Source organism: Hylobates moloch, unplaced genomic scaffold (genome assembly GCF_009828535.3).
Source record: "Hylobates moloch isolate HMO894 unplaced genomic scaffold, HMol_V3 SCAFFOLD_9, whole genome shotgun sequence".
Classification (NCBI taxonomy): Eukaryota; Metazoa; Chordata; class Mammalia; order Primates; family Hylobatidae; genus Hylobates; species Hylobates moloch.
The window spans coordinates 104,062,495-104,086,745 of NW_026652284.1; the positions used below are offsets into that span (position 1 = coordinate 104,062,495).

Consider the following 24,251-nt stretch of genomic DNA (forward strand, 5'->3'; position numbering starts at 1 on the left):
TGAATGTGTCATAATTCTGTTGTTCAAGAAGCTTTCGCTGAGAATTACATTTTGACTTCCTAAAATTGGCAGGACTTCTGCTTTTTTAAAATGTTTTTATTTGTTAGAAGTGTCTTCTTGAATTCATCTCTCCCAAAGTTTAGCTTTCTTTTATATTTTGGTTGAAGACATCCTTTTAATTTGATATTGATATTTGATTAGTAATTGAAAGATGAAAACAAGCTTGGGTTTTCCTACAATCACTTGTGAGCGTATTGAGATTTCAAGATATATTAAATGTTTTTAAAGGAAAGACTCTTTTTTTTTAGGTCTAAGGCTTCTTGGCATAGGAAGAAACCAGTATATTGATCTTATGAATCAGTGTAGATCATCAAAAGTAAGTTAGTACTTTCTTTTTCATTGTTTTGGCCTCATCACACAGTTTGATTAGTTTTTTTAAGTGGTAGAAATAATGAATTGTATGTCTTTGACCAAATAAAATGTACTTAACACAGAAACAATACAAAAAGAACTCCTCAGTATTCTCTAGGTTATAGCTTAAATGAATATTTAAATTTTTTAATGCATAAAACATTTATTTTTAAAAATTATTTTTGTTCTCTTAGTCTTTTTATTTGCTCATTCTACTTGTAGAGTTCACTTAATGGGTGAAATAAGTGTTTGCATTTTCAAATGCATTTTTCACTGCTTGGGTTTCACTTGAGTTTCTGAAAGTAAATCTGGATTTAACAATTAGTGTTTTGAAACAGTTTATTTTGAAACAATTTAAGAATGACTTTCTTCATACAATATGTTAATATCTAGAATTGTTAAGATTTTAAAACATGAAGGTTTTAAGAAGATACTTATTTAGTCCATTAGAAACAATCTTATGATGTGATTGATGAAAGAAGAAAGTGATAATTTTAGACTGCAAATTCTCGAGTGTTTGTACCATTGCAGAAATTCTTCAGAAGGAAAACAGCCCGTGATCTTCTACCAATAAAGCCAGTGGAAATTGCCATAGAGGCGTGGTGGGTGGTGCAGGCTGGATATATCACAGAAGATGACATCAAGGTAGAAATCTTTAAAAGTTAAACATAGATTTTTTATTTTTTAGTTTATTTTACAATTTTTAATTATAGCTTATAATTTTTTAAAAAGTAACATTATTTTGTTTTCCTGAAGAAAAGGAAACAAATTTAAAATTTAAAATGATCTTAGTAGACTAGAATATTGGTGAATTTTTGAGATACTCTTTAATGGTGAGGGAGACTTGACTTGGTTCAAGTACAGTTATCTGGGGATGTTAATTAGATAGAAGCTTCATGTAAAGTAACATATGATGCCATAGCTACCAACAACAATAATATTGGCTAACACTTGAATACCTGCTGTGTGCTAGATGTGCCAGGCTCTGTTGCAAGTGCTTTTTATATTGTCTTACCTAATTCTCATAACAGCCCCAGAGGTATGTATTATTTGCACCCCCATTTCACAGATGAGGAAAGTGAGCACAGAACAATTAAGTAACAGCTCAAGTCTTAGTGGTAGTAAAGGTCCAGGATTTTTTGGCAGTTCGCCATGGAACTTGTACTCTTAATCACTGCAAAGAACTGTTGTACTGAAGTGATAGGTGCTTTTATGGGGCGATAGTGTGAAGATCAAGAGAGTTGATATTTCCAGTGGTTAGACCACATCTTAGAAGGGATTTGATTTAGAGGAAAGGGGTGGAGTAATGAGGGCACCTAGAGACCAGATTGTAATTATGGGTAGCTGAAGCAATGTAAATGAGTATATGGGCTTCTTTTTAGTCTGCATTTAATTTTCTCCAGAGTACGTACTAAATCCAATGAGTGGAAGGCTTAGAAATTTTACTTCAGTCTAAAGTACCTCCTAATGGAGCTCTTAAACTGTATCATAATAAGCTAGTGAACTTTCCTGTTACTGACAATATTCGTGTGGAGTTTGACTAAACTTCTGGCTAGAGAGATTCCGAATTGGCAGATGGATCTAATTCCAATTCAATGACAAGGAACAAATACTACTAAACAGCAAATGTTGGTACTTACAGTAAGTTTGTTCTCTACATTCTGTTGGTATGTTGCATATTTTGGCACCTTAATTGATGGCTATGTGCACAGTTTTTTGTTTGAATTATAGAGTGATAAATATGTAGTTCATTGAGCTAATGACATGTAATCACTGGTTTCAGCATAAATAAATATCAGGAGACTTGTGAATTAGTTAATTTGGACAGAACTTAATTAAAAATATTTTGCTTTTCTTAGATATGCACTTTGCCTGAGAAATGCGCTGTTGATAAGATCATCGATTCAGGCCCTCAACTCTCTGGATCACTAGATTACAATGTAGTACATAGTAAGTGGTTAGTAGAAATGGTCTTTTGTCAACATAAAAACTTATTTTAAACCATCAATAATTACTAGCAATTATTTATCAAGTAGGTACAAATAGTACTAGTTTCTAAGGCATATTATTGTTTGAAATGTGACCTTAGTCTTTTGTTTTCCAGTGTGGCTATAATTAGTCACATACACTAGAAATTTATGCAACTGAATGATAAGAAAAATGCTGTACTTCTGAGCATATGCAGGAAACCAAGGTTTAAAAACTTTAATTCTTTTTCTCTTCTATTTTACTTTTTCTTTCGTCACATAGCATTCATTTGTAAGAATCTTTACAGAAAGCCAGGAATTAGTTTTTTTTAAAAAATCACTGTTGTGTAGTGTTCCATCTAAAACAAGGTACTTTTGTTTCTTTAGGTTTGTATAACAAAGGATTTATTTATCTGGATGTACCAATATCTGATGACAGTTGTATAGCAGGTAAGTCAGTGCTAACATTTTTCACTGTTTTTTGAATGGATATCAGGTGCTAAGCACTGCATATCATCCGTTCTAGGATCTTAGATGTTAGGATATTTCAAGAAAAATATTTCTTCTTTATTACATTTTAACATAGTCCATTGGTTTTACTTAAATTCTTTATTCTCATTTTTGTATTTGGTGTACACACTATACTAAAGTAATAGAAATCCAAGGTAAATTTCTAACAATCCCAAATCAAATCAATATTTTTATAAATTTTTGTTACCTTTTAATCCTTGTTCAGTGTGTAGCTGTTTTTACATGTGTTCAGTAATCTCATAGAATTGTATGTTCTCATTTTCACTTAACATACTAGTGCATTTTTTTTATGTTACTCTAGTCTTTTTGTCTATTTCATTTTCCCTTCTTCCTTTACCTACTTCTCCGAGTTAAACCAATATTAAGAGCCTTGTATATTTGTCATACACTTTATGGATGTATCAATTTGTTAAACCATTTTGTATTTCTGGTAATTTAGATTATTTCCAGTTTTTTTGCCACTACAATACTGATATGTTCAATATCCTTGAACACAGAGTGATGTTTTTTTTCTATAGGTTAGATTTCTTACCAATTTATAGAAGCACTTACTATGTTCAGGTTATATGTTACAAGTATGTCTTGTGGCGTATCTTTTAACTATTGTTCTTGTGTTTTATTATACTTAGATATTGAATATTTGTGTAATCAAATATAAAGTGTCAAAAAATTTCAGAGAATGACCCTAATATTAACAAATTAATGGTGATAGGGCTTATTACAGAAATACTTCTTTATATCAGTGTTGAATCTTGACAAGATATCATGCTCTAGTGTGTCCAGACCTTTGGGTTGGCATATGTTTGTGATTCTTTAATAACACATTTTAAACCTTGTGCATATGTGAATTCTTTTTTTTTTTTTTTTTTTTGAGACGGAGTCTAGCTCAGTCACCCAGGCTGGAGTGCAGTGGCATGATTTTGGCTCACTGCAACCTCTGCCTCCTGGGTTCAAGCGATTCTCCTGCCTCAGTCTCCTGAATAGCTGAGATTATAGACACCCACCACCATGCCTGGTTAATTTACTCTACAGGTAAAACCCATAGAGACAGGGTTTCACCATTTTGGCCAGGCCAGTCTTGAACTCCTGACCTCAAGTGATCTGCCCGCCTTGGCCTCCCAAAGTGCTGGGATTACAGGCATGAGCCACTGTGCCCGGCCTGCATCTTATTTTAAGCTTGGAAAGATACCTTAAAAAGTACAGGAAATATAATTTGGGTTTGTATAGTTGATGCTGTAACAAAACACTAGTTTTAAAATGAGAAAGATTTTGACAAGGAAATGATTTCTGAAGACAGAGGTGGCCGTGGTTTCCTGTCACAGTTGGAAAATATGAAAGTACTACTCTAGTGCCCACTGTCATCAGATAAGCTGACGTTGATTCATTTGAGATCCACCTATTAATAAAAAGATTAGTCTTTGACTAGTTCATTTCAGTCCAGTTTGACTGTCAGTTTGAACATTGACTCACATTGGAGTAACTTTTAATATTATTTATGGCTAAACTAAATTCATTTGAAAAAAGCAGTCAGAGAAAGGCCAGATGGATGGCTGCCCCATTACGATGATGTGTTCTATCATACTTCACTTAGTAGCTGCTGGTATTTGGTGGTACAGACAGACCCATGGGATGATAATTGCTGAACTTACCCTTGTCACCATGTTACCTCTTTGGCTGTTCCCCAAATTAGAATAAACACATAAAAGCAGTTTGACAACGTGGAAGCATCAAATTCAGTACAAATAATACCTGAAGGTGATTTCAAAAGAGGCATTTCAGATACATTTCAACAACAAAACAAGCACTATGCTTGGTGATATAAATATAAATGGAGATCAGAAATACTTTTAAGGGAGTAATCGTGAAAGGCTCTGCTATTAAATAAATTTATTCCATTATTCATCAAATTTTCTAACTGTATTTTGTGTGTCTTTTATAGCTTCCTGATTTCTGTTGTGCTTGAATGGAATACCTGTAGAATATAGAAATAGTCTGAAAATTCTTGAGAACTTTTGTTGTATATATTTAAATTTGCAGTTTGTTTGGAACTTATTTTCATATTTGATGTGGAATAATGGTTCAACTTATTTTTCTTCTCTTTGAATAACCAATAGCATTTGGACAAATGCTAGCACTGTTTCAAATTTCTTCACGTAGGGTCACCTTACTCTTTTTGCTTAGATATAAATTTTGGCCTAGGAAAATTTCTACTCTCATAGTGCCTTGGTTTCTTTATCTCTCAAAATAGGGGGTAACTGGCCAAGCACAGTGGCTCACACCTGTAATCCCAGTACTTTGGGAAGCCAAGGCATGAGGATCGCTTGAGCCCTGGAGTTCGAGACCAGCGTGGGCAATATAAAGGGACCCCTTCTCTACAAAAATAAAAATTAAAAGAATTAGTCATGCGTGTTGGCATGTGGCTGTAGTCCCAGCTACTTGGGGGACTGGGGCAAGAGGACTGCTTGAGCCTGGGAGGTCGAAGCTGCAGTAAGCCACGATCCCCGCACTGCACTCCAGCCTAGGTGACAGAGTGAGACCCTGTCTCAGTACATAAATAAATAAATAGATGCATTTTAAAATAGGGGTAATTATACTGTCGTACAACTCACGGATTTAGGAGGATTAAATGAAAATGTACATATAAAGTACTTGGTAATAGCCTAGCACTTAGTAAGCATTCAATAAATGCTATTATTATTTACATAGCTGATAGTGTAGGGAAATAATGTTGTCAAAGATGGGAATTCTAAAATATTTCTAAAAAGAAACCATTGATCATTAAAAGTACCTAGGTGACTAGAAATATAGGTAGTACTAAATTAGAAACTGACATGAGCCAGATCTGTAAAGTGAATAACCTATCCTCAGATGTATGTACATTGTAGTTTTTCAGTGTCTTAATTTTGACCATTTGAATTGTGTCTTAATTTTCACTGTTAGGAATAATCTAAATTTTCGGGTACAATTAGATGATATTAGGGCCAGGGGACATAAGGATACCCAAATGCTACTATGGCCTAGGCAATCCTCCTTCTCAGGATATTTTCAAGGTAAATGTACCCACAGGGGAGAGTGGCAAAGGAAAGCATAGAGCTTGCTTTTTATTGGCTGGGCAGAGCACTTTGGTAATCAGATTAGAATATTTGGACCAAAGAGATAGAAGTGAGTATGAATGAACATTCAGGTGGAGAGTGATGTTTGGGCTGCCCACTGTGCTAAAGAGGATCTTGACGCTGTTGCCACTGAGTCCCACTGGGGAGGATACCAGAAAAGAAAGCCCCAAAGAACGAGTTAGCCCAGTGACTCCTGGTAAACATGATGGTCATGCAGATGAATTTCCCTTTTTAGGATGGAGTAGGGATGATGGGGAGACAGAGCCAATACTTTGCATCCACCTGGTTTTCGTATAGCATAGCAACTCTTGCAGTCATTTGCTTTTCAGCTTTGGCCCCTGCTGCCTATGAGGCATCAAAAACACATGTATCAGAAACCCTTTGCAGGCTCCCCCATTCTGAAGCAGCCCCTGTTCCCTCGCCCTTCTACCAAGTCCGTGTCATCCAGCATTACCTGTCTCAGTAACTCTTGAGAGTTCCAGGGTGAATTAAATGAACTCTGTGGATTTCGTGTCTACCTTCAGAGTCTTCTCTGTGTAGATATTGTTGTAGAGTTTCAGAAAACTTGCTATGGAGTGGATAAATAAATCAAAAGCTGCATTCAGTCCCTAAGTTAGAGGTTTCTTTTTTTAATTAGATATGTAAATTATACTTTCTTGTTTTATAAAATTGTATCACTGAGAAATATCTCTTCTGTTTGTTTTAGTTCCACCTCTTGAAGGTTTTGTAATGAATCGAGTGCAAGGTGATTATTTTGAAACTCTACTCTATAAGATATTTGTTTCAATAGATGAGCACACAAATGTTGCAGAGGTAAGTTTGACAACGTCTCATGAAAATATAATCTCAAGATTATAAGTTTGTGTAAAGTAAGTAAAGTTATTTAATATGGTAATATGTTTTTAAAATCTCCATGTGGGGAGATCATACCATTATTACACTTAAATGTCATTATTCTTAACGTTAATTCTTATAAATGTATATTAAAATTTAAGTTTATAATTTGGTTAACTTTTTATATGACTTTTTATACTAAAGTATTGCAGACTATATTGATCTATCCAGGAATTTTATTTTAAATGAGACAAAATTAAAGAGTAAGTAATCTTAAATTGTTATGGTCACTCCCTGGATTTGTACGATAAGGATCTTAGAGATAGGGAAAGAAGAAAGTTCTGAATTCAAAATTTATTCAGTCTTCTAATTATTCTTAACTTAAAATTTTGCCGATTATGATTATATTGGTCTATTACAACTGTGTAATGTGCTATTAATTCTGAGAATGTAAAAATAAATTTTAATTTTATCTTCCAGCTTGCAAATGTCCTTGAGATTGACTTATCCCTGGTTAAGGTATGTTATTTTTATACTCATTTACTTGTGATGTGATAACTGAGTGGATTTTACTAGTAGATTTTTATCTTGATAAGCTACTGAGAAACGAAGACATTGAGATTGTTGTTACCTGTCTGAGAGAGCGGGCACAGTAAAGGGGCACTTGCGAAGACAGGAAAGAGCAGGATAACGGGCCCTGAATTGGGATTCAAACACATGGACTGAAAAGAGAGCACTCATGCAAGAAGCAGCCCAAGCAGTATCTTGTAGTGAGGTCCGTTAAAGCAACAACTCTTGCTTCATTAGGGGTAGATGTAGGGAGGGCAAGGCCAGAGAGTTGGAAACATTCCCTCCTGTACATTTATGAAGACCTTAAGGGAGGAGCAGGTCTACTGAGAATAGTTTCTAGTTACGGGATGAAAATGTTTGAGGATCACTATTAGTCTATTACACTATTTTTTCTCTACAAATATTCTGATGTCTGGTTTATTTCAAATGCTAATTAGTTTCCTTTATATTCCTTTCAGAATGCTGTTTCAATGTATTGCCGATTGGGCTTTGCCCATAAGAAGGGACAAGTAATTAATCTGGATCAACTTCATTCATCATGGAAGAATGTTCCATCCATAAACAGATTAAAGTAACTTAAATTTATTCAGTATGAGATATTAGACTTTCCTTTTGAAAAGACATTTAATTTTACATTTATTTATTTATTTATTTATTTATTTATTTATTTATTTATTTATTTATTTACTGAGACAAAGTCTCTCTGTCGTCCAGGCTGGAGTGCAGTGGCGCGATCTCGGCTCACTGCAACCTCCACCTCCCCGTTTCAAGTGATTTTCATGCCTCAGCCTCCTGTGTAGTGGGGACTATAGGTGTGCACCACCATGCCCAGCTAATTTTTTGTGTTTCTGTTAGAGGTGGGGTTTCACCATGTTAGCCAGGCTGGTCTTGAACTCCTGGCCGCAACTGATCCACCCACCTTGGCCTCCCAAAGTGTTGGGATTGCAGGTGTGAGCTACTGCACCTGGCCCAGAAATTTTATTTATTCAACCTGTCAGTTGAGGTGAACCCTTTATATTAGTGATTTTTAATCATGTGTGTGTGTTACAGATCTTTTTTGGAATATTATGAAAACTAAGAAGCCTTTTCCCAGAAAAAAAGCAAATAAATATTTTACATAAAATCTTGAAGGGTTCTTGAATTTTCTGAAGCCTATCCGTGGATCTTAGTTAAGAACCCTTGTTGTATGTAGGCAGAGCATTTTTGGGCTGCGTCTTAATTTTGGGCTTGAATATAAGACTGGATTTTGATGGATTGTTCATAATTTAAGTCTTAACTTCAGTAGATATTTTAATGTAAGGCCATTTATATGATTTTTAAAAAGCAAATGCATTCTTCATTAATAGGAGTACCTTAGATCCGCAGAAGATGCTCTTGTCATGGGATGGAGGGGAAAGTAGGAGTCCTGTACAAGAAGCTTCATCGGCAACTGACACTGATACAAATAGTCAAGAAGATCCAGGTTAGCAGTAACTCAGTTTAACATAGAGTCTGTCTGTAGGTACGGCACATGTCCAAACATACACTCTTACAGTTATCTTCTAGTTTTATTTTAGATTTTATTCAATACGCAGTCTTTGAGTGTTTCACTATGTTTTGGGCACTGTGCTAAGTCCTAGGTGTGTACAATTGACAAGAATATGGTACCTTTCTTCTAAGAATTAAGTCTAAGGAGAGAGAAGGGAATGTGACCAAACAAATTACAACAACATGGGCACCAATTATAATGCTTTTAGGGTGCAAAGAGGAAGAGACCCTTAATTGGCTAGAGAGGTTTGGGAAGCCTTCACAGAGAAGATGTTATTTGAGCTAAGAATGAAGAAGAGCCTGCCAGCTGGTCAGGGAAGGAAAGCCATTTCAGCCCGAGAGAATGGTGAGGCTAAGCCCAAAGGGAAACACAGCATAGTGGACAAGGCCTAGGGTTAAATGCTTTTTAATATTCTTTGCGCTTCAAAATAGGTATGGCTGGAACTTCTTATGACTATAATAGTGCCTTTTTAAAATTATGTACTTTCTGGTTATCAAATAAAGCTGAAATGGAATACTTTCACTCCAAATGGTAAGCAAAGAATAATTTCCATTTACTTAATTTTACATTATGGTGTTTTTCAGCTGACACAGCCAGTGTAAGCAGCCTGAGTCTGTCTACAGGACACACGAAGCGCATCGCATTCCTGTTTGACTCCACTCTTACTGCCTTCTTAATGATGGGGAATCTTTCACCAGTAAGCCCAATTCTTGTTTAAATATGAAGGTGTTTAAAATAAATACTAGATATAAAATAATTTAGTGCTTTTGTATCTTTTTTAAAATACAACATTTATTCCCGAAGCACAACTGACTTAGAGGAGTATAATAACTTTCAGGGAGGGTCCTTTTGTAATTGGAAGAATTAGCCCCTCACCCCCCCAATCCTTAAGTTTAAATATATTTGAAAGGATAATATAAATATTAGATATTATGCTTAGCATAAAAAGGGAGAAGTAGAACTTTAATATTTTGTTTCTTTTTTTCAGAACTTGAAAAGTCATGCAGTCACAATGTTTGAAGTAGGCAAACTCTCAGATGAGTCTCTGGACAGTTTTCTTATAGAACTAGAAAAGGTAAATGTAGATTGCATGTTAGGGGATGTTAGGGCATTTGGAATCTTTCCTTGCTTGGCAGAATGCCAGTTATACAGTCTGTTGATTTGGATGGGCTTTTGGTGTATTCTTGCTCGTTCCTACCTCATTCCCCAACTTAGTACTCTGACAGTCGTTTAGACTTAAACATATTGAGTGGGTGAATTGATTTTGTGATTTTTAAAGTGATATGTCTACCTCATCTAATTCTTAACGTAATTTGATATAACGAAGAAATGGGGTATAGAAATTTTGGTCTGTAATTTTTTAAGTTGAATTTTTTCTAAAATAGCCTTTCAATTTTTTTTCTGGTATGACTCTCTAAGATCACCTCTGAAGCAGTTTGATTTGAAGTTTTTGTTCCATTTACCTTGAATCTGGAACAATGTCCCTGGGTATCATATTTATGTCCGCTCTCACTATCCCTTGTAGCATCTTGAAGACTTCAGCCATATTTGCTCTTAACCACCTTTTTCCCCGTGAGTACAGCCCTAGTTTTCCTTAGCTCTAAATAAATCTGATTGCCCTTTATTGGTGTTTTTCATTCTTTGGATATTTTATTCTGTCCTCTTTGTATTCAAATAGTTTCTGTGCCTAATCTGTTCCTTGACTAATACTTTTGGTGCCTTTTGTGCTTTATGATGAACTTTGTATATTAAATGTGCTGTTTAGAGAATTTGTGGTGATTCTGTAACTCCTTTATATCGTAAAAAAAAAAAAAGACCATAACATTTTTCACTGCTCCTACTCCATAGGATTTTTACTTTTATTAGTGCAGAAATATGTGTGAGATAATCCTTTGCTATTAATTGGTCTCTTTTACTTTTACCTTTATACTGCCGTTTATTTCTTCATGCTTCTTTATTTGTTAACCCCATTTCTTATTGTATATTATCTTTTACTAATAAATTTCTTACTATGTTACTGCATATTTCAAGTCCTGGTTTCCTGATTTTTATCTTTTTTTCACCTCAGCTAGTCTTTTATCAAATGTAGCAAATTGCAAGATGACTTCTGCTGTTTTACTCACTCATAAATCTATGTTCTTTTTCATCACAAAGTCATTCTTGGGAAAGCCTTTCAGTCTGAGGCTTAGTTTTTAAAGTGGATTCTTAGCTATTTTTTAAGTAGTTTGATCTTGATTAAGATTGATTTTTTAAATTTATGCAGATCTGATTTAGTTATTTTCCTGTTGGTAGACCTATCATTCCATTTTCTGTGTTGTTTCTGGGATATATGTGTCTCTACTTATGAAAAGGTGACTTATTCAGAAGAGCATGCATTAAACTATAAGGCCAGTGAAGGCAGGGGTTTTGTCCATTACTCTGTCTTTATCTCCTAGGGAGGTCATAGTCCATAGGAGGCACTAAGTAAATCTTTGTTGAGTGAATTTAAGCTGTGTGTTCAGCAATGGTGAACAGCTATGTTGAATCACAGACTCCAGTGTCTCTTGTAACTGGTAATACAGCATTGTGAACAAAGTGATGAGAATTACAGGTAAAACTGGTGACCTTGGATTGGAGTACTTTCCTAGATGGAGCAGAATATGGGTTTTAGAGTTGTTTAAACACTCTGAATCACATGGAACACGTAACATATAATGCTATAACTTAGCATTATTCAATTGCTAAAATTGTTAGTCTTAGTTGAAGTAATTTCTATCTTCATAGATGTAGTAAAATTGGGAACTCAACCAAGACTGAGGTTAATAACTTGTTTCAGTATTGCCTGGGCAAATTTTTGATTCACTACTTTTGAATAATGTCTTATATCTCTATTATATGATTATTAGAGTGAATGGCATAAAAGTGGTATTTTTCTTGCAAAAATCTATTTTGTCTTGGTTTAGGTTCAGAGCACTGGTGAAGGAGAAGCACAGAGATATTTTGATCATGCACTTACTCTGAGAAACACAATACTGTTTCTGCGTCATAACAAAGATCTAGTTGCGCAAACTGCACAGCCAGACCAACCCAATTATGGTATGATAAATATATTTAATTTTGAAGACGTGATCATATGAAACTTTTTTCTAAGAAATTAAACAGATCATGCTCACTTATGTAATCATCACTTATATATTTTGTGTAGATAGCATATCGAATTTATAACTAGAGGCCTGTTTTGTGAATTTCTTGCTTGTTAACTGTTTCTTAACCTTATTTTACTTTTTCTCTTCTCATGTGCCACTAACATTTATAGTATTTAAATCTGTTCAATACCTACAAAAGTGTTAGAATGTTAATTTATTGAAGTAGCTGGATGGAATTTAGAATAGGCATCAGCTCTGAGGGGTGAACAAGGGCAAAATTTTAGTTAATGTAGGAAGCATAAAATTTCAAGAATGAAAGATTCCATCATAATGAAAAGAATAAAGAGGAGCCTTCTGTTCAAATGCTACTGCAATACTTACCAAAAGATTTTACTTTTAAAAAGGAAATAGATAATTCTTTTTAAAGAGTAAAAGAAGTAGTGGCAATTTTAAGGTATTGATGAACTTTAATGGAGCTGTTGCCCTACTGGGCACTCTCAGTTTTGTGATAGTTGGGGGTTCCCAAACTTCAGTTGAATTGATGGTGTCAGAATTTCTACCCAGATGGGGATTTGGATTCAGTAGGTTTTGAGGTGTGGCATGGCACTCAGGAATGTGTGTTTTTTAAAAGATGATTCCAATGCTCAGCTAGGCTTGGGCACCACTGCGGGAGCACTTGGCTCAAGTTCTTAGACATTCACAAGAGTTGTGTGTTGGGGCTTCATGGGTCCTCAATACCACTGTAACATTTAATTTCGATTAGTTTCATTCACCTAAAAACTATTTTTCTGGCCAAGAACATCAGTTTCTTAATCATCTCCGTTTTCATTTATTCTCTCACTAGCATCTGGCTTTCTTTTCAGCTCAATTTTAAAATTGAGGGAGGATTCAGCTGTTACTTAACAAGCTGTCACATAGGTGAGAACAAACATGCTGAGTAGTTTACCTGAGTAAGGCTAGACTCACTTGGTATCAAGTGATTCACTTCTGCAGCCTTAATATGCCTTATATGAAGCATTACAAATTGTTACATACTGGGGCTCTTTTTGAGATCATTCATAAATAGTTAAAACTGAGAATATTAAATCGCCAAATGCCAAGAGTCTGAAGCAGTTACTGGTAGGCATTTGTTGATGGATAACCATTTTTGGTTAATAAACACTAAATCATGTGATGAAGCAGTGATGAGTGGCACAGTCTTGAAGATGTCTTTGGATATAAAACTCCTGGAATTTCTGGGACTTTTTAGTGATTTATGGAGATACTGCATTAGATGATTTGAAATATTCTGTTAAAGCTGTCTTGAAATACATTGTCCTTTCCTTCCTATCACAGAATCTGAGAACGTTAGAGAGTACTAGTGACCAGTGAAGTGTTAACTCCTATTATAGATAAAGAAATTGTAGTTTATATTAGCTAAATCTTCTGCTTGTTTTTTAATCATCAAAGCCCATATTATTAGTAAATGGAAGAGCCAGGAATGGAAGACTTGAATCTGTGTCTGTTGATTTTTTTTCCATTGCGCTGTCCCTATATTATCTTCTCTTGAACGCTAAGCTTTGTATTCATTTACCCATAAACATTTGTTTCTTAGTAGTCTGGGCTAAACTTTTTCCCCATGAATAGTCAGTGTACCATGAAGTAAGTTAAGTGGTAAATCTAAACCTATTCTCTATGGAAATAGTCCTGTGCAATCCTAACCTTTAAGGTGGGTTTAATGTTAGACTGTTCCTGACCCTAGTTGGAGATTTAATTGCTTAGAATAATTGCTGGGTCTCCAAAGTTAAATTTGATGAATGCCTCCCCTTAAGACCAAACCTGCAATTACTTTTGAAATTTCATTTTTGCTACCAGCATTTCTTAGCTGAGCTCCTCATCTGAATTGCAGAACATGGAAATGATTGGCATGACTATTTCTCAGTTTTTCTAATGATGGTGCACATTAGTACCGTTCTCAATGCATGAAAAAAGTCATTCGTTCTATGTAGAGGATATCTTAGGGCATTAAGGCTTCATGCTCACCCTGTTGAGAAATGTTGCTTTCTGCAGGTACTGGGCTTGGTAACTGAAACTTACTCTTTTTTAGAAAAGAAATTCTCTGCTGGGTGTGGTGGCTCATGCCTGTATTCCCAGCACTTTGGGAGCTCGAGGCAGGCAGGTCACTTGAGGTCAGGAGTTCAAGACCAGCATGGCCAACATGGTGAAAACTTGTGTTTACTAAAGATATAAAAATTAGCCAAGTGTGGTGGCAGGCACCTGTAATCTCAGCTACTCAGGAGGCTGAGGCAGGAGAATTGCTTGAACCTGGGAGGCTGAGGGTGCAGTGAGCTGAGATGACACCACTGCACTCCAGCCTGGGTGACAGACTGAGACTCCATCTCTGAAGAAAAAAAAGAAATCCTCTAGTATTGATGTTTTAAGCATCTTGTTTGAGGAAAAATAATTTTCTTTTTATGTCACTAATAATTTATACTTTGGGTATATCATGTAGTACTTGTTATCTACTATAAAGTAAAAGCGTTGCAATATCATACAAGCAAACTCTGTTATACTTGGAACTAGTTTCTTAGTCCTAAGAGTCCTTAATCCCTTGGTTTTAAATAGCACGGTGCACTGCTTATAAATAAAAGCGATGTGTGGTCTGTTTTTTTCTCATTTTATAAGCATGATTTTTTCCCCCAGGTATCTTTGTCTTTAAAAGGACATTGTTTAACTGTGATTAGTGTAAGTCAGACATAAAAACCACTGTTTATAATTTGGCAGCCTAGTACTGTGGAAATGTTTAGGAATTAAACCACGTTTGTAGGAAAGGAATCACAGTTGTCAAGCTGTTAGAAACGTGTTCTAACCACCATGAACTCTTTAGACTTCCTACTTTCCCTGTTTTAGTATACATTAAATATTATCTATACTTGACATTGATAATGTTGAATTTTGCCTGAAGGTTAAGACATCCCTTCACCCTTTTGTGTTTTGGGAAGGGGCTTAGTGCAAGGACCCACTTTTTCCCCGTATGACTTAGATAAGATTCACAGATGAATTCCCCACTCCTTTCTGTTCACCTACGACAAGGTCAGAAACAGATCCTCCAAATTCCCTTTCTTTGCCTCATAAGCAGTGGGCTGAACTGCCTGTTCTGAATTATCAATCAGAACAAAATGCTTGTTAGCCAAAGCTTGTTTAAGCTTCTCTTGTTCTTCCAGCCCCGTATTAGCCAAAGCTTGTTTAAGCTTCTCTCCTTCTTCCAGCCCCATGAACTTTGACTCACCCTCAACCTGAGCCAGGATGTAGCCCTTCCTTTAGGGACCCTCCCAGAAAATATGCTGACCTTATGGTTAAACGTTCTGTGATCTGCTATCCTATACCTCACCCTGTCATCCCACTTCCTCACACCCCATGCTTTCCGTCTACCCTTCATTGGTGATGTTAATTTTGATCACCCAGTTAATGCATTGTCTGATTTTTCCACTGTATAGTCAACTATTTTTTTTCTCTCACAACTGATAAGCAATCGGTGGGGAAATACTTTGAGACCATGCAGATATCCCAATCCTCATCAGTGTTTCTTCCTAGATTTAGAATCCATTGGTGGTTCTTGCCTGAACCATTCTGTACTTTGATGGTTGGAAATTGGTAATTTTTCCCCCTCTTTAGCACTTCTGCCATATTTAACAGTTGTGACCAGGCATTCTCTCGTATTCTCTGTATGAATTTATGAATTCTTGTCTTTTCAGTAGTCTGTGATTAGTCATTATTGTGTCTCAATTATTTTTGTGCCCCAGTTTTCTCAGATTTTGCCATGAGGTTTTCCTTTAAGCTTGGCTCCTGTCTCCTTTCTCCTTATGACATGCCTCCAGGTTTCTCCCCTAAGCAATTCTTTACTTTCTGGCCAAGCAATAGCATCTTATTGTGTATTTATTCTGCCTCAGTCCTGGAATCAGCCATTTGTCCTAGCAGCCTAATTTCTTTTACTGGGGATTGCTATTCGAGACCAAGATACTGGTGTTAGTTGTGCTCATTGCTTCTAGGCATTTTCAGGAGGCCATTATATGTATATATCTATATTTTTAGATGTATTCTTGCTTGAAGGAGGCTATAGCTACCTTGATCTTCTGAAGTTTCTTTTAACATTAAATATCTCTTTTTAGAGAGCAACAGGATTTGGTATTTTTCAAAAGGATTAAGAATAAGAATGCTTAAAATCTGTTGTATGTTGAGTGAGTTCATGCTCTATGGACCAGAAATCTAGGGTACACATTTCCAAATGAGGAGCTCTTGCCCCTATACTAAAATGAGGACTTGGTTATGATTCTCTTTGTAGAGATCGGAAACTGAAGGAGAGAAGCACATAGCTTCTTCTGGCACTTAGGCTTTCGTAATACAGTTGACAAGTGAACAACGTGGCTATGAATTGCACAGGTCCACTTATGGGCTGACTTTTATGAGTAAACGTTTTGGATCATTTTTTGGAAATTTGTGACAACTTGAAAAAACTTGCAGACAAACCTCATAGCCTAGAAATGTCAAAGAAGTTAAGGAAAAGTTACATATGTCATGTATGCATAAAATATATGTAGATACTAGTCTATTTTATCATTTATTACCATAAAATATATACAGATCCATTATAAAACATTCAAACATATCAAAACTTAATGCACACGTTTACAGATCATACAGAGACATTGCAGTTGAAAGAAATGTAAATAAATGGAAAGATATAGTATTAAGCTGTAACTGCATACAATTACCTGTCGTACATATGGTACTACGGTAATAATTTTGTAGGTATCTCTTGTTGCTATTGTGGTGAGCTCAAGTGTTGTTATCTACCTGAGTACCTGCTTAAAATGCCCTGTGACGCTGATCATCTCTGAGTGAGCAATTTGTCTTTACATTAAATTGCCTATTGCAGTTAAAAGTGATCTCTCGTGGTTCTCTCATATTTTTCATTGATTTAGTGCAGTACCATAAACCTTGAATAACACTAGGGGAGCCATACAGAGAGCCACTAGTGATGCTGGAAATTCTCCCAAGAAGCGGAGAAAAGTTGTAACATTACAAGAAAAAGTTGAATTGCGTGGTATGTACTGCAGATTGAGATCTACAGCTGCAGTTGCCCATCATTTCAAGATAGGGAAATCCAGTGTAAAAGACGATTGTTAAATAAGAGAAGGAAACTTATGAAGCTGTTTTTACATCTGTGCCAACAGGCATGAAAACATTGCACTTTTTGCAAAATTCTTTTTCTCATATTGAAAATGCAGGAGTAAGGCCTCCTCAGAAGCAGAGGCCGTTCTGCTTCCTATACAGCCTGCAGAACCATGAGCCAATTAAACCTATTTTCTTCATAAATTACGCAGTCGGAGGTATTTCTTTATAGCAATGCAAGAACGGAGTAATACAGATACCATTAAGAAAATCATTGAGGAGAAAGGATATCTGCCTAAAGAGGTCTTTAATGCATGCGAAAGTGTCCTATTCTGGAAAAAAATGCCATTTATTAGTAAGGAAGAGAAATGAGCACCAGGATTTAAGGCAGGAAGGGGCAGGCTTACTACTGTTTTGTGCAAATGTAGTCAGGTTTCTGGTCAGGACTGCGCTTATCTATAAAGCTGCTGAGCCTTGAAGGGAAAAGATAAATGCCAGCTGCCAGTCTTTTGGCTATACAGCAGAAGGGCCTGGGCAACAAGAACCCTTTTTCTGGACTGATTCCTTTGATGTTTTGTCCCTGAAGTCAGGAAGTACCTTGCCAATAAGGGACTGCCTTTTAAAGTTCTTTTGGTACTGGACAGTGGTCCTGGTTAACCCACGCAGAACCCGCATGAGTTCAACACTGAAGGCATTGAAGTGATCTACTTGTCCCCAAACACAGTGTCTCTGATTCAGCCTCTAAATCAGGGGGTTATAATGACCTTTAAGACTTTTTACACACAGTAGTCTATAGAAAGGATTGTCTGCGCTATGGAAGAGAACTCTAATAGAACCTCATGAAAGTCTGGAAGAATTGCACCACTGAAGATGCCATCATTGTTTTAGAAAAAGCAGTGAAGGCCATCAAGCCTAAAATAATAAATTTCTGCTGGAGAAAACTGTCTAGATGTTGTACCTGACTTCACAGGATTTATAACAGAGCTAATCTAGGAAATAATGAAAGAGATTTTGGATATGGCTAAAAGGTGGGGAGTGAAGGGCCTTTTTTTTTTTTTGAGATGGAGTGTTGGTCTGTTGCCAGGCTGGAGTGCAGTGGCACAATCTCAGCTCACTGTGACCTCCGCCTCCCGGGTCAACCGATTCCCCTGCCTCAGCCTCCCGAGTAGCTGGAACTATGGGTATGTGCTACCACTCCTGGCTAATTTTTTGTATTTTAGTAGAGACGGGGTTTCACCATGTTGACCAGGGTGGTCTCGATCTCCTGACCTCGTGATCCGCCCACCTCGGCCTCCCAGAGTGCTGGGATTACAGGCAGGAGCCACTGTGCCCGGCCTGAAGCGTTTTAAGATATGGGTCTTGGCTGGGCATGGTGACTCATGCCTGTAATTCCAACACTTTGGGAGGCCGAGGTGGGTAGATAACGAGGTCAGGAGATCGAGACCATCCTGGCCAACATGGTGAAACCTGTCTCTACTAAAAATACAAAAATTACCTGGGTGTTGTGGCGCCTGCCTATAGTCCCAGCTGCTCGGGAGGCTGAGGCAGGAGAATCACTTGAACCTGGGAGACAGAGGTTGCAGTGAGCCGAGATGGCGCCCCTGCACTCCAGCCTGGTGACAGAGTGAGACTCCGTCTCAAAAAAAAAAAAAAAAAAAGATACAGCTCTTGAATTTCTTCAAGAGCTAATAGACACCTTGATGGAGATGGGTGCTTCCAAATGAGTGCCAGACAATGAGGAAGACATAGAAAAAGCAGTGCCGAAAATAAATTGACATTAGACCGTCTGGCAGGATTCTGATTATTCAAGACTGCTTTTGACTTCTGTGCACTCTTCTATGATGCAGACACTGCAACTAAAGCAGATGGCGAAAGAAGAATTGGTACTGTATAGAGACATTTTTAGATACATTAAGAAACAAGAAAGTTAGATGGAACTTACAGTGTGTTTCCGTAAAGTTACACCCATCATGCCTGCCTCTCCTGCCTCCCCTTCCACCTCTTCTGCCTCTGTCACCTTGGAGACAACAAGCCCAGCCCTTCCTCTTCCTCCTCCTCTTCAGCCTATTTACTGTGAAGATGAGGAAAAAGACTTTTATGATGATCCACTTCCAGTTAATAGTAATATAGGTTTTCTTCCTTATGATTTTCTTTTTTCTAGCTTTATTGTAAGAATATAGCATATAGTACATATAACATAGAAAATATGTATTAATCAACTGTTCATGTTATTGGTAAGGCTTCCAGTCAGCAGTAGGCTATTAGTAGTTAAGTCATCGGGAAGTCTGAAATTATATACAGATTTTTGACTGTGCAAGGCGTCAGCATCTGTAAATCCTCTGGTCAAGGGTCAACGATATGCCACTGTTGTAATCCGGAGAGAGGAAGTACGGTAAAACAAGTACATTTTGTTGCAGTAAAAAGTAACCTGAAGTAGATGATTATCCGTCTAGACCAAAGAATAAAACATTTTAGCTTTGCATCTTAAAGTGTCTTGGTGGTCTCCTAGGAAGTTTGGTACTTCTTAATAGAGTTACTCTACCTTAAAAAGAAAATTTAAAATCTTAAGTCAGTTATCAATATTGCATCTTCAACATTTTTGTTTCACACTGTCAGTCTTTTATTCTCTGTGTGTGCTTGACCATAACTCAGGTTTTCCTCTGGATCTCTTACGCTGTGAAAGCCTTCTTGGTTTGGACCCTGCAACTTGCAGCAGAGTTCTAAACAAAAATTACACACTGCTTGTTTCCATGGCTCCCCTCACCAATGAAATCCGGCCTGTCAGCAGCTGCACCCCTCAGGTAAAGACCTACTTGGAAGATCCACTTGGTAGTGTCATGAGTCCCGTCAGTTTTGTTTTCTTCTCTATCTGCAGATACCAACTATTAAAATCACTGAATCATAGAAAGCAATTTTGTATTTTATGCCTTTGTAAGATGGTATGTTCAATTTGTGGAGTGTAATTGATATATTTTATATAAGTATCACCTAGTGACTTGTGACACATTAGATTAAAATTTATTCATGTACAGAATAGTTTAAAGAGAATGTTTTAGGATGCTCCAGAAAGGAAGCTGGCATTATTTTGAGGGATAAGATAAATTTAATTAGGAAAAGTTAAATGTCTTTGAAGTGGGGCTGTGATTCTGAATAAGCTGAAAAGAAAAGATGGTGCTTGAAAGCTAGAACTCTGGTTAACTGTATAATTTATATGTGAAAATTCCTTCTGGACTTTTACTCAAAAAATATATATATCAGTTGCATTCATTTGTACACTTAACAAGGAAGTTGTGGCCTGTGCCATTTTCAGAGTGGGGATTATGTTGCTGTTCTTCAGTGCTGCATCTTACCTGGTTTCCTAGACAATGCAGGGTTTAATGATGTAGCAGAAAGGGATTCTTGTACACAGTTAATTTGCCTATGTTCTAGCTGCCTCAGTGAGGATCCTGTCTTCACACCAATTTTGTCCTTAGTATTCAACAAGAGATTTGCATCTAACTAACCTTTTTAAAATAATTCTTTGTGCACACCCCCCAACCTCTCCTGTTCCTTAACACAACCTCCAGACATGGTAGGAATCCATGAACTACCGAATAAATGGTAAAATGGATGGAAGGGTGGGCGATTCCTCTTGTGAAAATTGTATGTGATTAATGATAATAATAGCTAATACTTTAATATCGAGCTTATTATATTCCAAGTACTGTTTTAAGCTTTTTGAACAACCTTACAACATCTTCTTGAGGTAGATTCTTTATTGCTATTTTATAGATTGAGCAAAATGAGGCACAGAGAGCTTAAGTAACCTTCCTGAGGTGATACGGCTGGATGGGTAAAACCAAGATGCCACACTAGGCCGTCTTCTCCAGAGCGCATTCTCTTAATTACAGTGACAAGACATGATTTCTTAATTCCAGTATAAAACTGAAACTATTTTAATGGAGCATTTAAAATTATTTTCTTGAGGATAATTGCAGTTAACATTTATGTGAAGGGATTTGCTGTTTGTAAGACTGTTCTCGGTCACTTATGTAACACTCTGCTTTAACTTTATCTTAACTGTTTTATGATTGCAGCATATTGGACCAGCTATCCCAGAAGTCAGCTCTGTCTGGTTTAAACTGTACATTTATCATATCACTGGACAAGGACCACCATCCCTTTTATTGTCCAAAGGTACAAGACTTCGAAAACTGCCAGATATATTTCAGGTATGTGTGTGAGGTTTGGATGGTTTTTTTGTGTGTGTGTGTGAGCAGTATGCTAGATAACTTCTTAATATTTTCCTTATTTCTGAATGCAATTTTACCTGTTAATTTCTTTTCAATAGAGTTATGATCGATTGCTAATAACATCTTGGGGCCATGATCCTGGAGTAGTTCCTACCTCAAATGTGCTCACGATGTTGAATGATGCTTTAACACATTCTGCAGTTTTAATTCAGGTACATCTTGTTTGAAATAATCAATTTTGACTTTTTAATTATAAAGTCGATAATTTTTCTAGCTTTCTATATTGAGTTGCAATAAAATGTCAGTCATTTGAAATTTATAAAGTTGAAACGTAAAAAATCAGAGATGTGGATTTTAGTCCTGGCCGTTTGGCAGTGTGGGAGTGGTAGAAATAACATGAACTTTGAAGTTAGACCCAGGTTTGCATTGCAGCCTCACCTGCTTGCTGCGTGATCACAATTTAAAAAATTTTTTTTAAAATAATAGCTTTACAGTAGTTTCCTCATCTGTGGGGAATATGTTCCAAGACCCCAGGGGATGCCTGAAACCACCAATAGTACCCAACCCTATATATAGTATGTGTTTTCATATATATATATATATACACCTGTGATAAAGTTTCATTTATAAATTAGACATCTCTTACTAGAGATTAACAATTACTAATAAGAAAATAGCATACTGTAATACAAGTTATATGAATGTGATCTCTCTCAAAATATCTTGTTATACTATACTCACCTATTTTCAGACCTTGGTTGACCACAGATAATAACTAAAACCATGGAAAGCAAAACCTCACATAAAAGGGACTACTGTATTGAGTATATAATTCACATACTGTACAATTCACCAATTTAAATTGTGCAGTTAAGTGGGTTTTAGTGTGTTCACAGATAGGTACAGCCATCACCACACTCAATTTTAGAACATTTCATTACCTTAAAAAGAAACCCTGTATCCTTTAGTGATCACTCTTCTATTTTCTCCCTGCTACTTGTCTCCTTCCCCCTAGTCTTAAGCAACACTAATCTACTTGTCTCTATAGATTTGCCGAATCTGGGCATTTATGTGCATGGAATCATATATAATATGTGGTCTTTTGTGACTGGCTTCCTTCATTTAACATAATGTTTTCAAGGTTCATAATGTTGTCGTAGTATCAATACTTCATTCCTTTTTTGAGGCCAAATAATGTTCCATTGTATGGATATGCCACATTTTGTTTATTCCTCCATCAGTTGATGGACATGTGGGTTGTTTTCACCTTTTGGCCATTATGAAGAATGCTGTCATAAACATTTGCGTACAAGTTTTTCTGTGGACATATGTTTTTATTTCTCTTGTCTATGTATGTATAGGGATGGAATTACTGGGTCATATGGTAATTCCATGTTTAAGCATTTAAGGAACTGTCAGACTGTCTTGCAAAGTGGCTGCGTCATTTTACATTCTCACGGGCACTTGATATTATGTGGCTTTTTGATGATAACCACCCTAGGGGGTGTGGAATGGTATCTCATTATAGTTTTGATTTACATTTTCCCGAAGACTAATAATGTTGAGCTTCTTTGCATGTGCTTATTGGGCTGTGTGACATTTTTGTGATAAACCTTATACTTTATTTCCCACCTATAAAACGGAGATGGCAATATCTGTTGTATAATAACAAACACTTATAATAATGGCCACTAGTGGTAAGGTAGGCAGTTTATGCTCGTAGAATTGAGAGAATGAAATGAAAATGTACGTGTCAAATGTGTAGCACACTTTCTGGCACATAATAGGTTCTCTGTAAAGATTTCATCAGTTCATCTAACAATTGAATGTGCATATTTTGTGCTAATATGAATATGCAAATAAAACAGGGCCCCGCATCTTCAAGGAATTTAAGGATGGTGGGAAAAGCTGCATAAGCACTCAGTTTCAGTTTATCGAATAGAATTACATATAGTGGAAGACTTAAAAAAAACTATCCAGTCCAGCCTTGGGGCAAGGAGAAGGGCTTAGGGGAGGTTCCTTAGAGAAAGCGAGACCCAGGCTGAATACAAAAGGATGATTTAAAAGAAGCGAGGTAGTAGGGGTCAGCATGATTAAATCTCTGGGCAAGAATTTTTTTTTTTTTCTTTTTTCTTTGCTGCTATTTTTCTAGTGCCCAGCACAGTGCTTGGGTCATAGTAGTTGTCCAGTTAGTGTTTGTGGAATAAATAAGAATATGAAGTGACATAATATGCCAGGGCCAATAAGTTGTTTGGTGTGTTTGAGGGGTGAGTTGGAGTGTGAGGGGTCGCGGTCAGAGACAAGTCTGGAGAAGTAGGTGGGCCCTGCAGTGCCGCCTGCCTTGAGTGTCCTGCCGTGGAGCTGAGAAGTTGACCTATAGAGTGATGGTAGCAATTACAGGGGGGTAACAGGGATTAACATGGTCAAGTGTGTTTCAGGAATCAACCTTGGGATGATATTGAGAATGGGAGGGAGTGGGGAGACACCTGAAGCAAGAAGACCAATTAGGACTGTGTGTAGTAGTTTAGATAAGAGATAAAGATAGCCCGGATCAAGGACATGGTAATAAGAATTGAAAGGAAAAATGGATTTAAGAACTACTACAAATATACAATTAATAGAATTGATCAGATATCTGAGAGAGATGGGTAGAGGGAAGAAAGATTCTGGGGTATTTGGCTTGTGAAGGTAGAAGGGTGGTGATACCACTACTGTAGGGAACATAGGAGGAAGTGATATCAGAGGAGGTGGTGATACCACTACTCTAGGGAACACAGAAGGAAGTGACA

The 24,251-nt window shown here is 36.7% G+C and overlaps 1 protein-coding gene across 1 annotated transcript in view; it reads left to right on the plus strand.

Moving 5' to 3' along the window:
• Positions 1-24,251, plus strand: part of FAM91A1 (family with sequence similarity 91 member A1) — a 46,731-nt gene that overhangs the window by 9,463 nt on the left and 13,017 nt on the right. The window contains exons 5-18 of the mRNA XM_032760380.2: positions 309-376; positions 943-1,056; positions 2,271-2,361; positions 2,766-2,828; positions 6,729-6,835; positions 7,337-7,375; positions 7,885-7,997; positions 8,773-8,888; positions 9,539-9,651; positions 9,943-10,029; positions 11,897-12,029; positions 19,883-20,031; positions 21,307-21,441; positions 21,561-21,674. Coding sequence (XP_032616271.1) covers positions 309-376; positions 943-1,056; positions 2,271-2,361; positions 2,766-2,828; positions 6,729-6,835; positions 7,337-7,375; positions 7,885-7,997; positions 8,773-8,888; positions 9,539-9,651; positions 9,943-10,029; positions 11,897-12,029; positions 19,883-20,031; positions 21,307-21,441; positions 21,561-21,674 — 1,442 coding nt within the window. The remainder of the gene's footprint in view (positions 1-308; positions 377-942; positions 1,057-2,270; positions 2,362-2,765; positions 2,829-6,728; positions 6,836-7,336; positions 7,376-7,884; positions 7,998-8,772; positions 8,889-9,538; positions 9,652-9,942; positions 10,030-11,896; positions 12,030-19,882; positions 20,032-21,306; positions 21,442-21,560; positions 21,675-24,251) is intronic.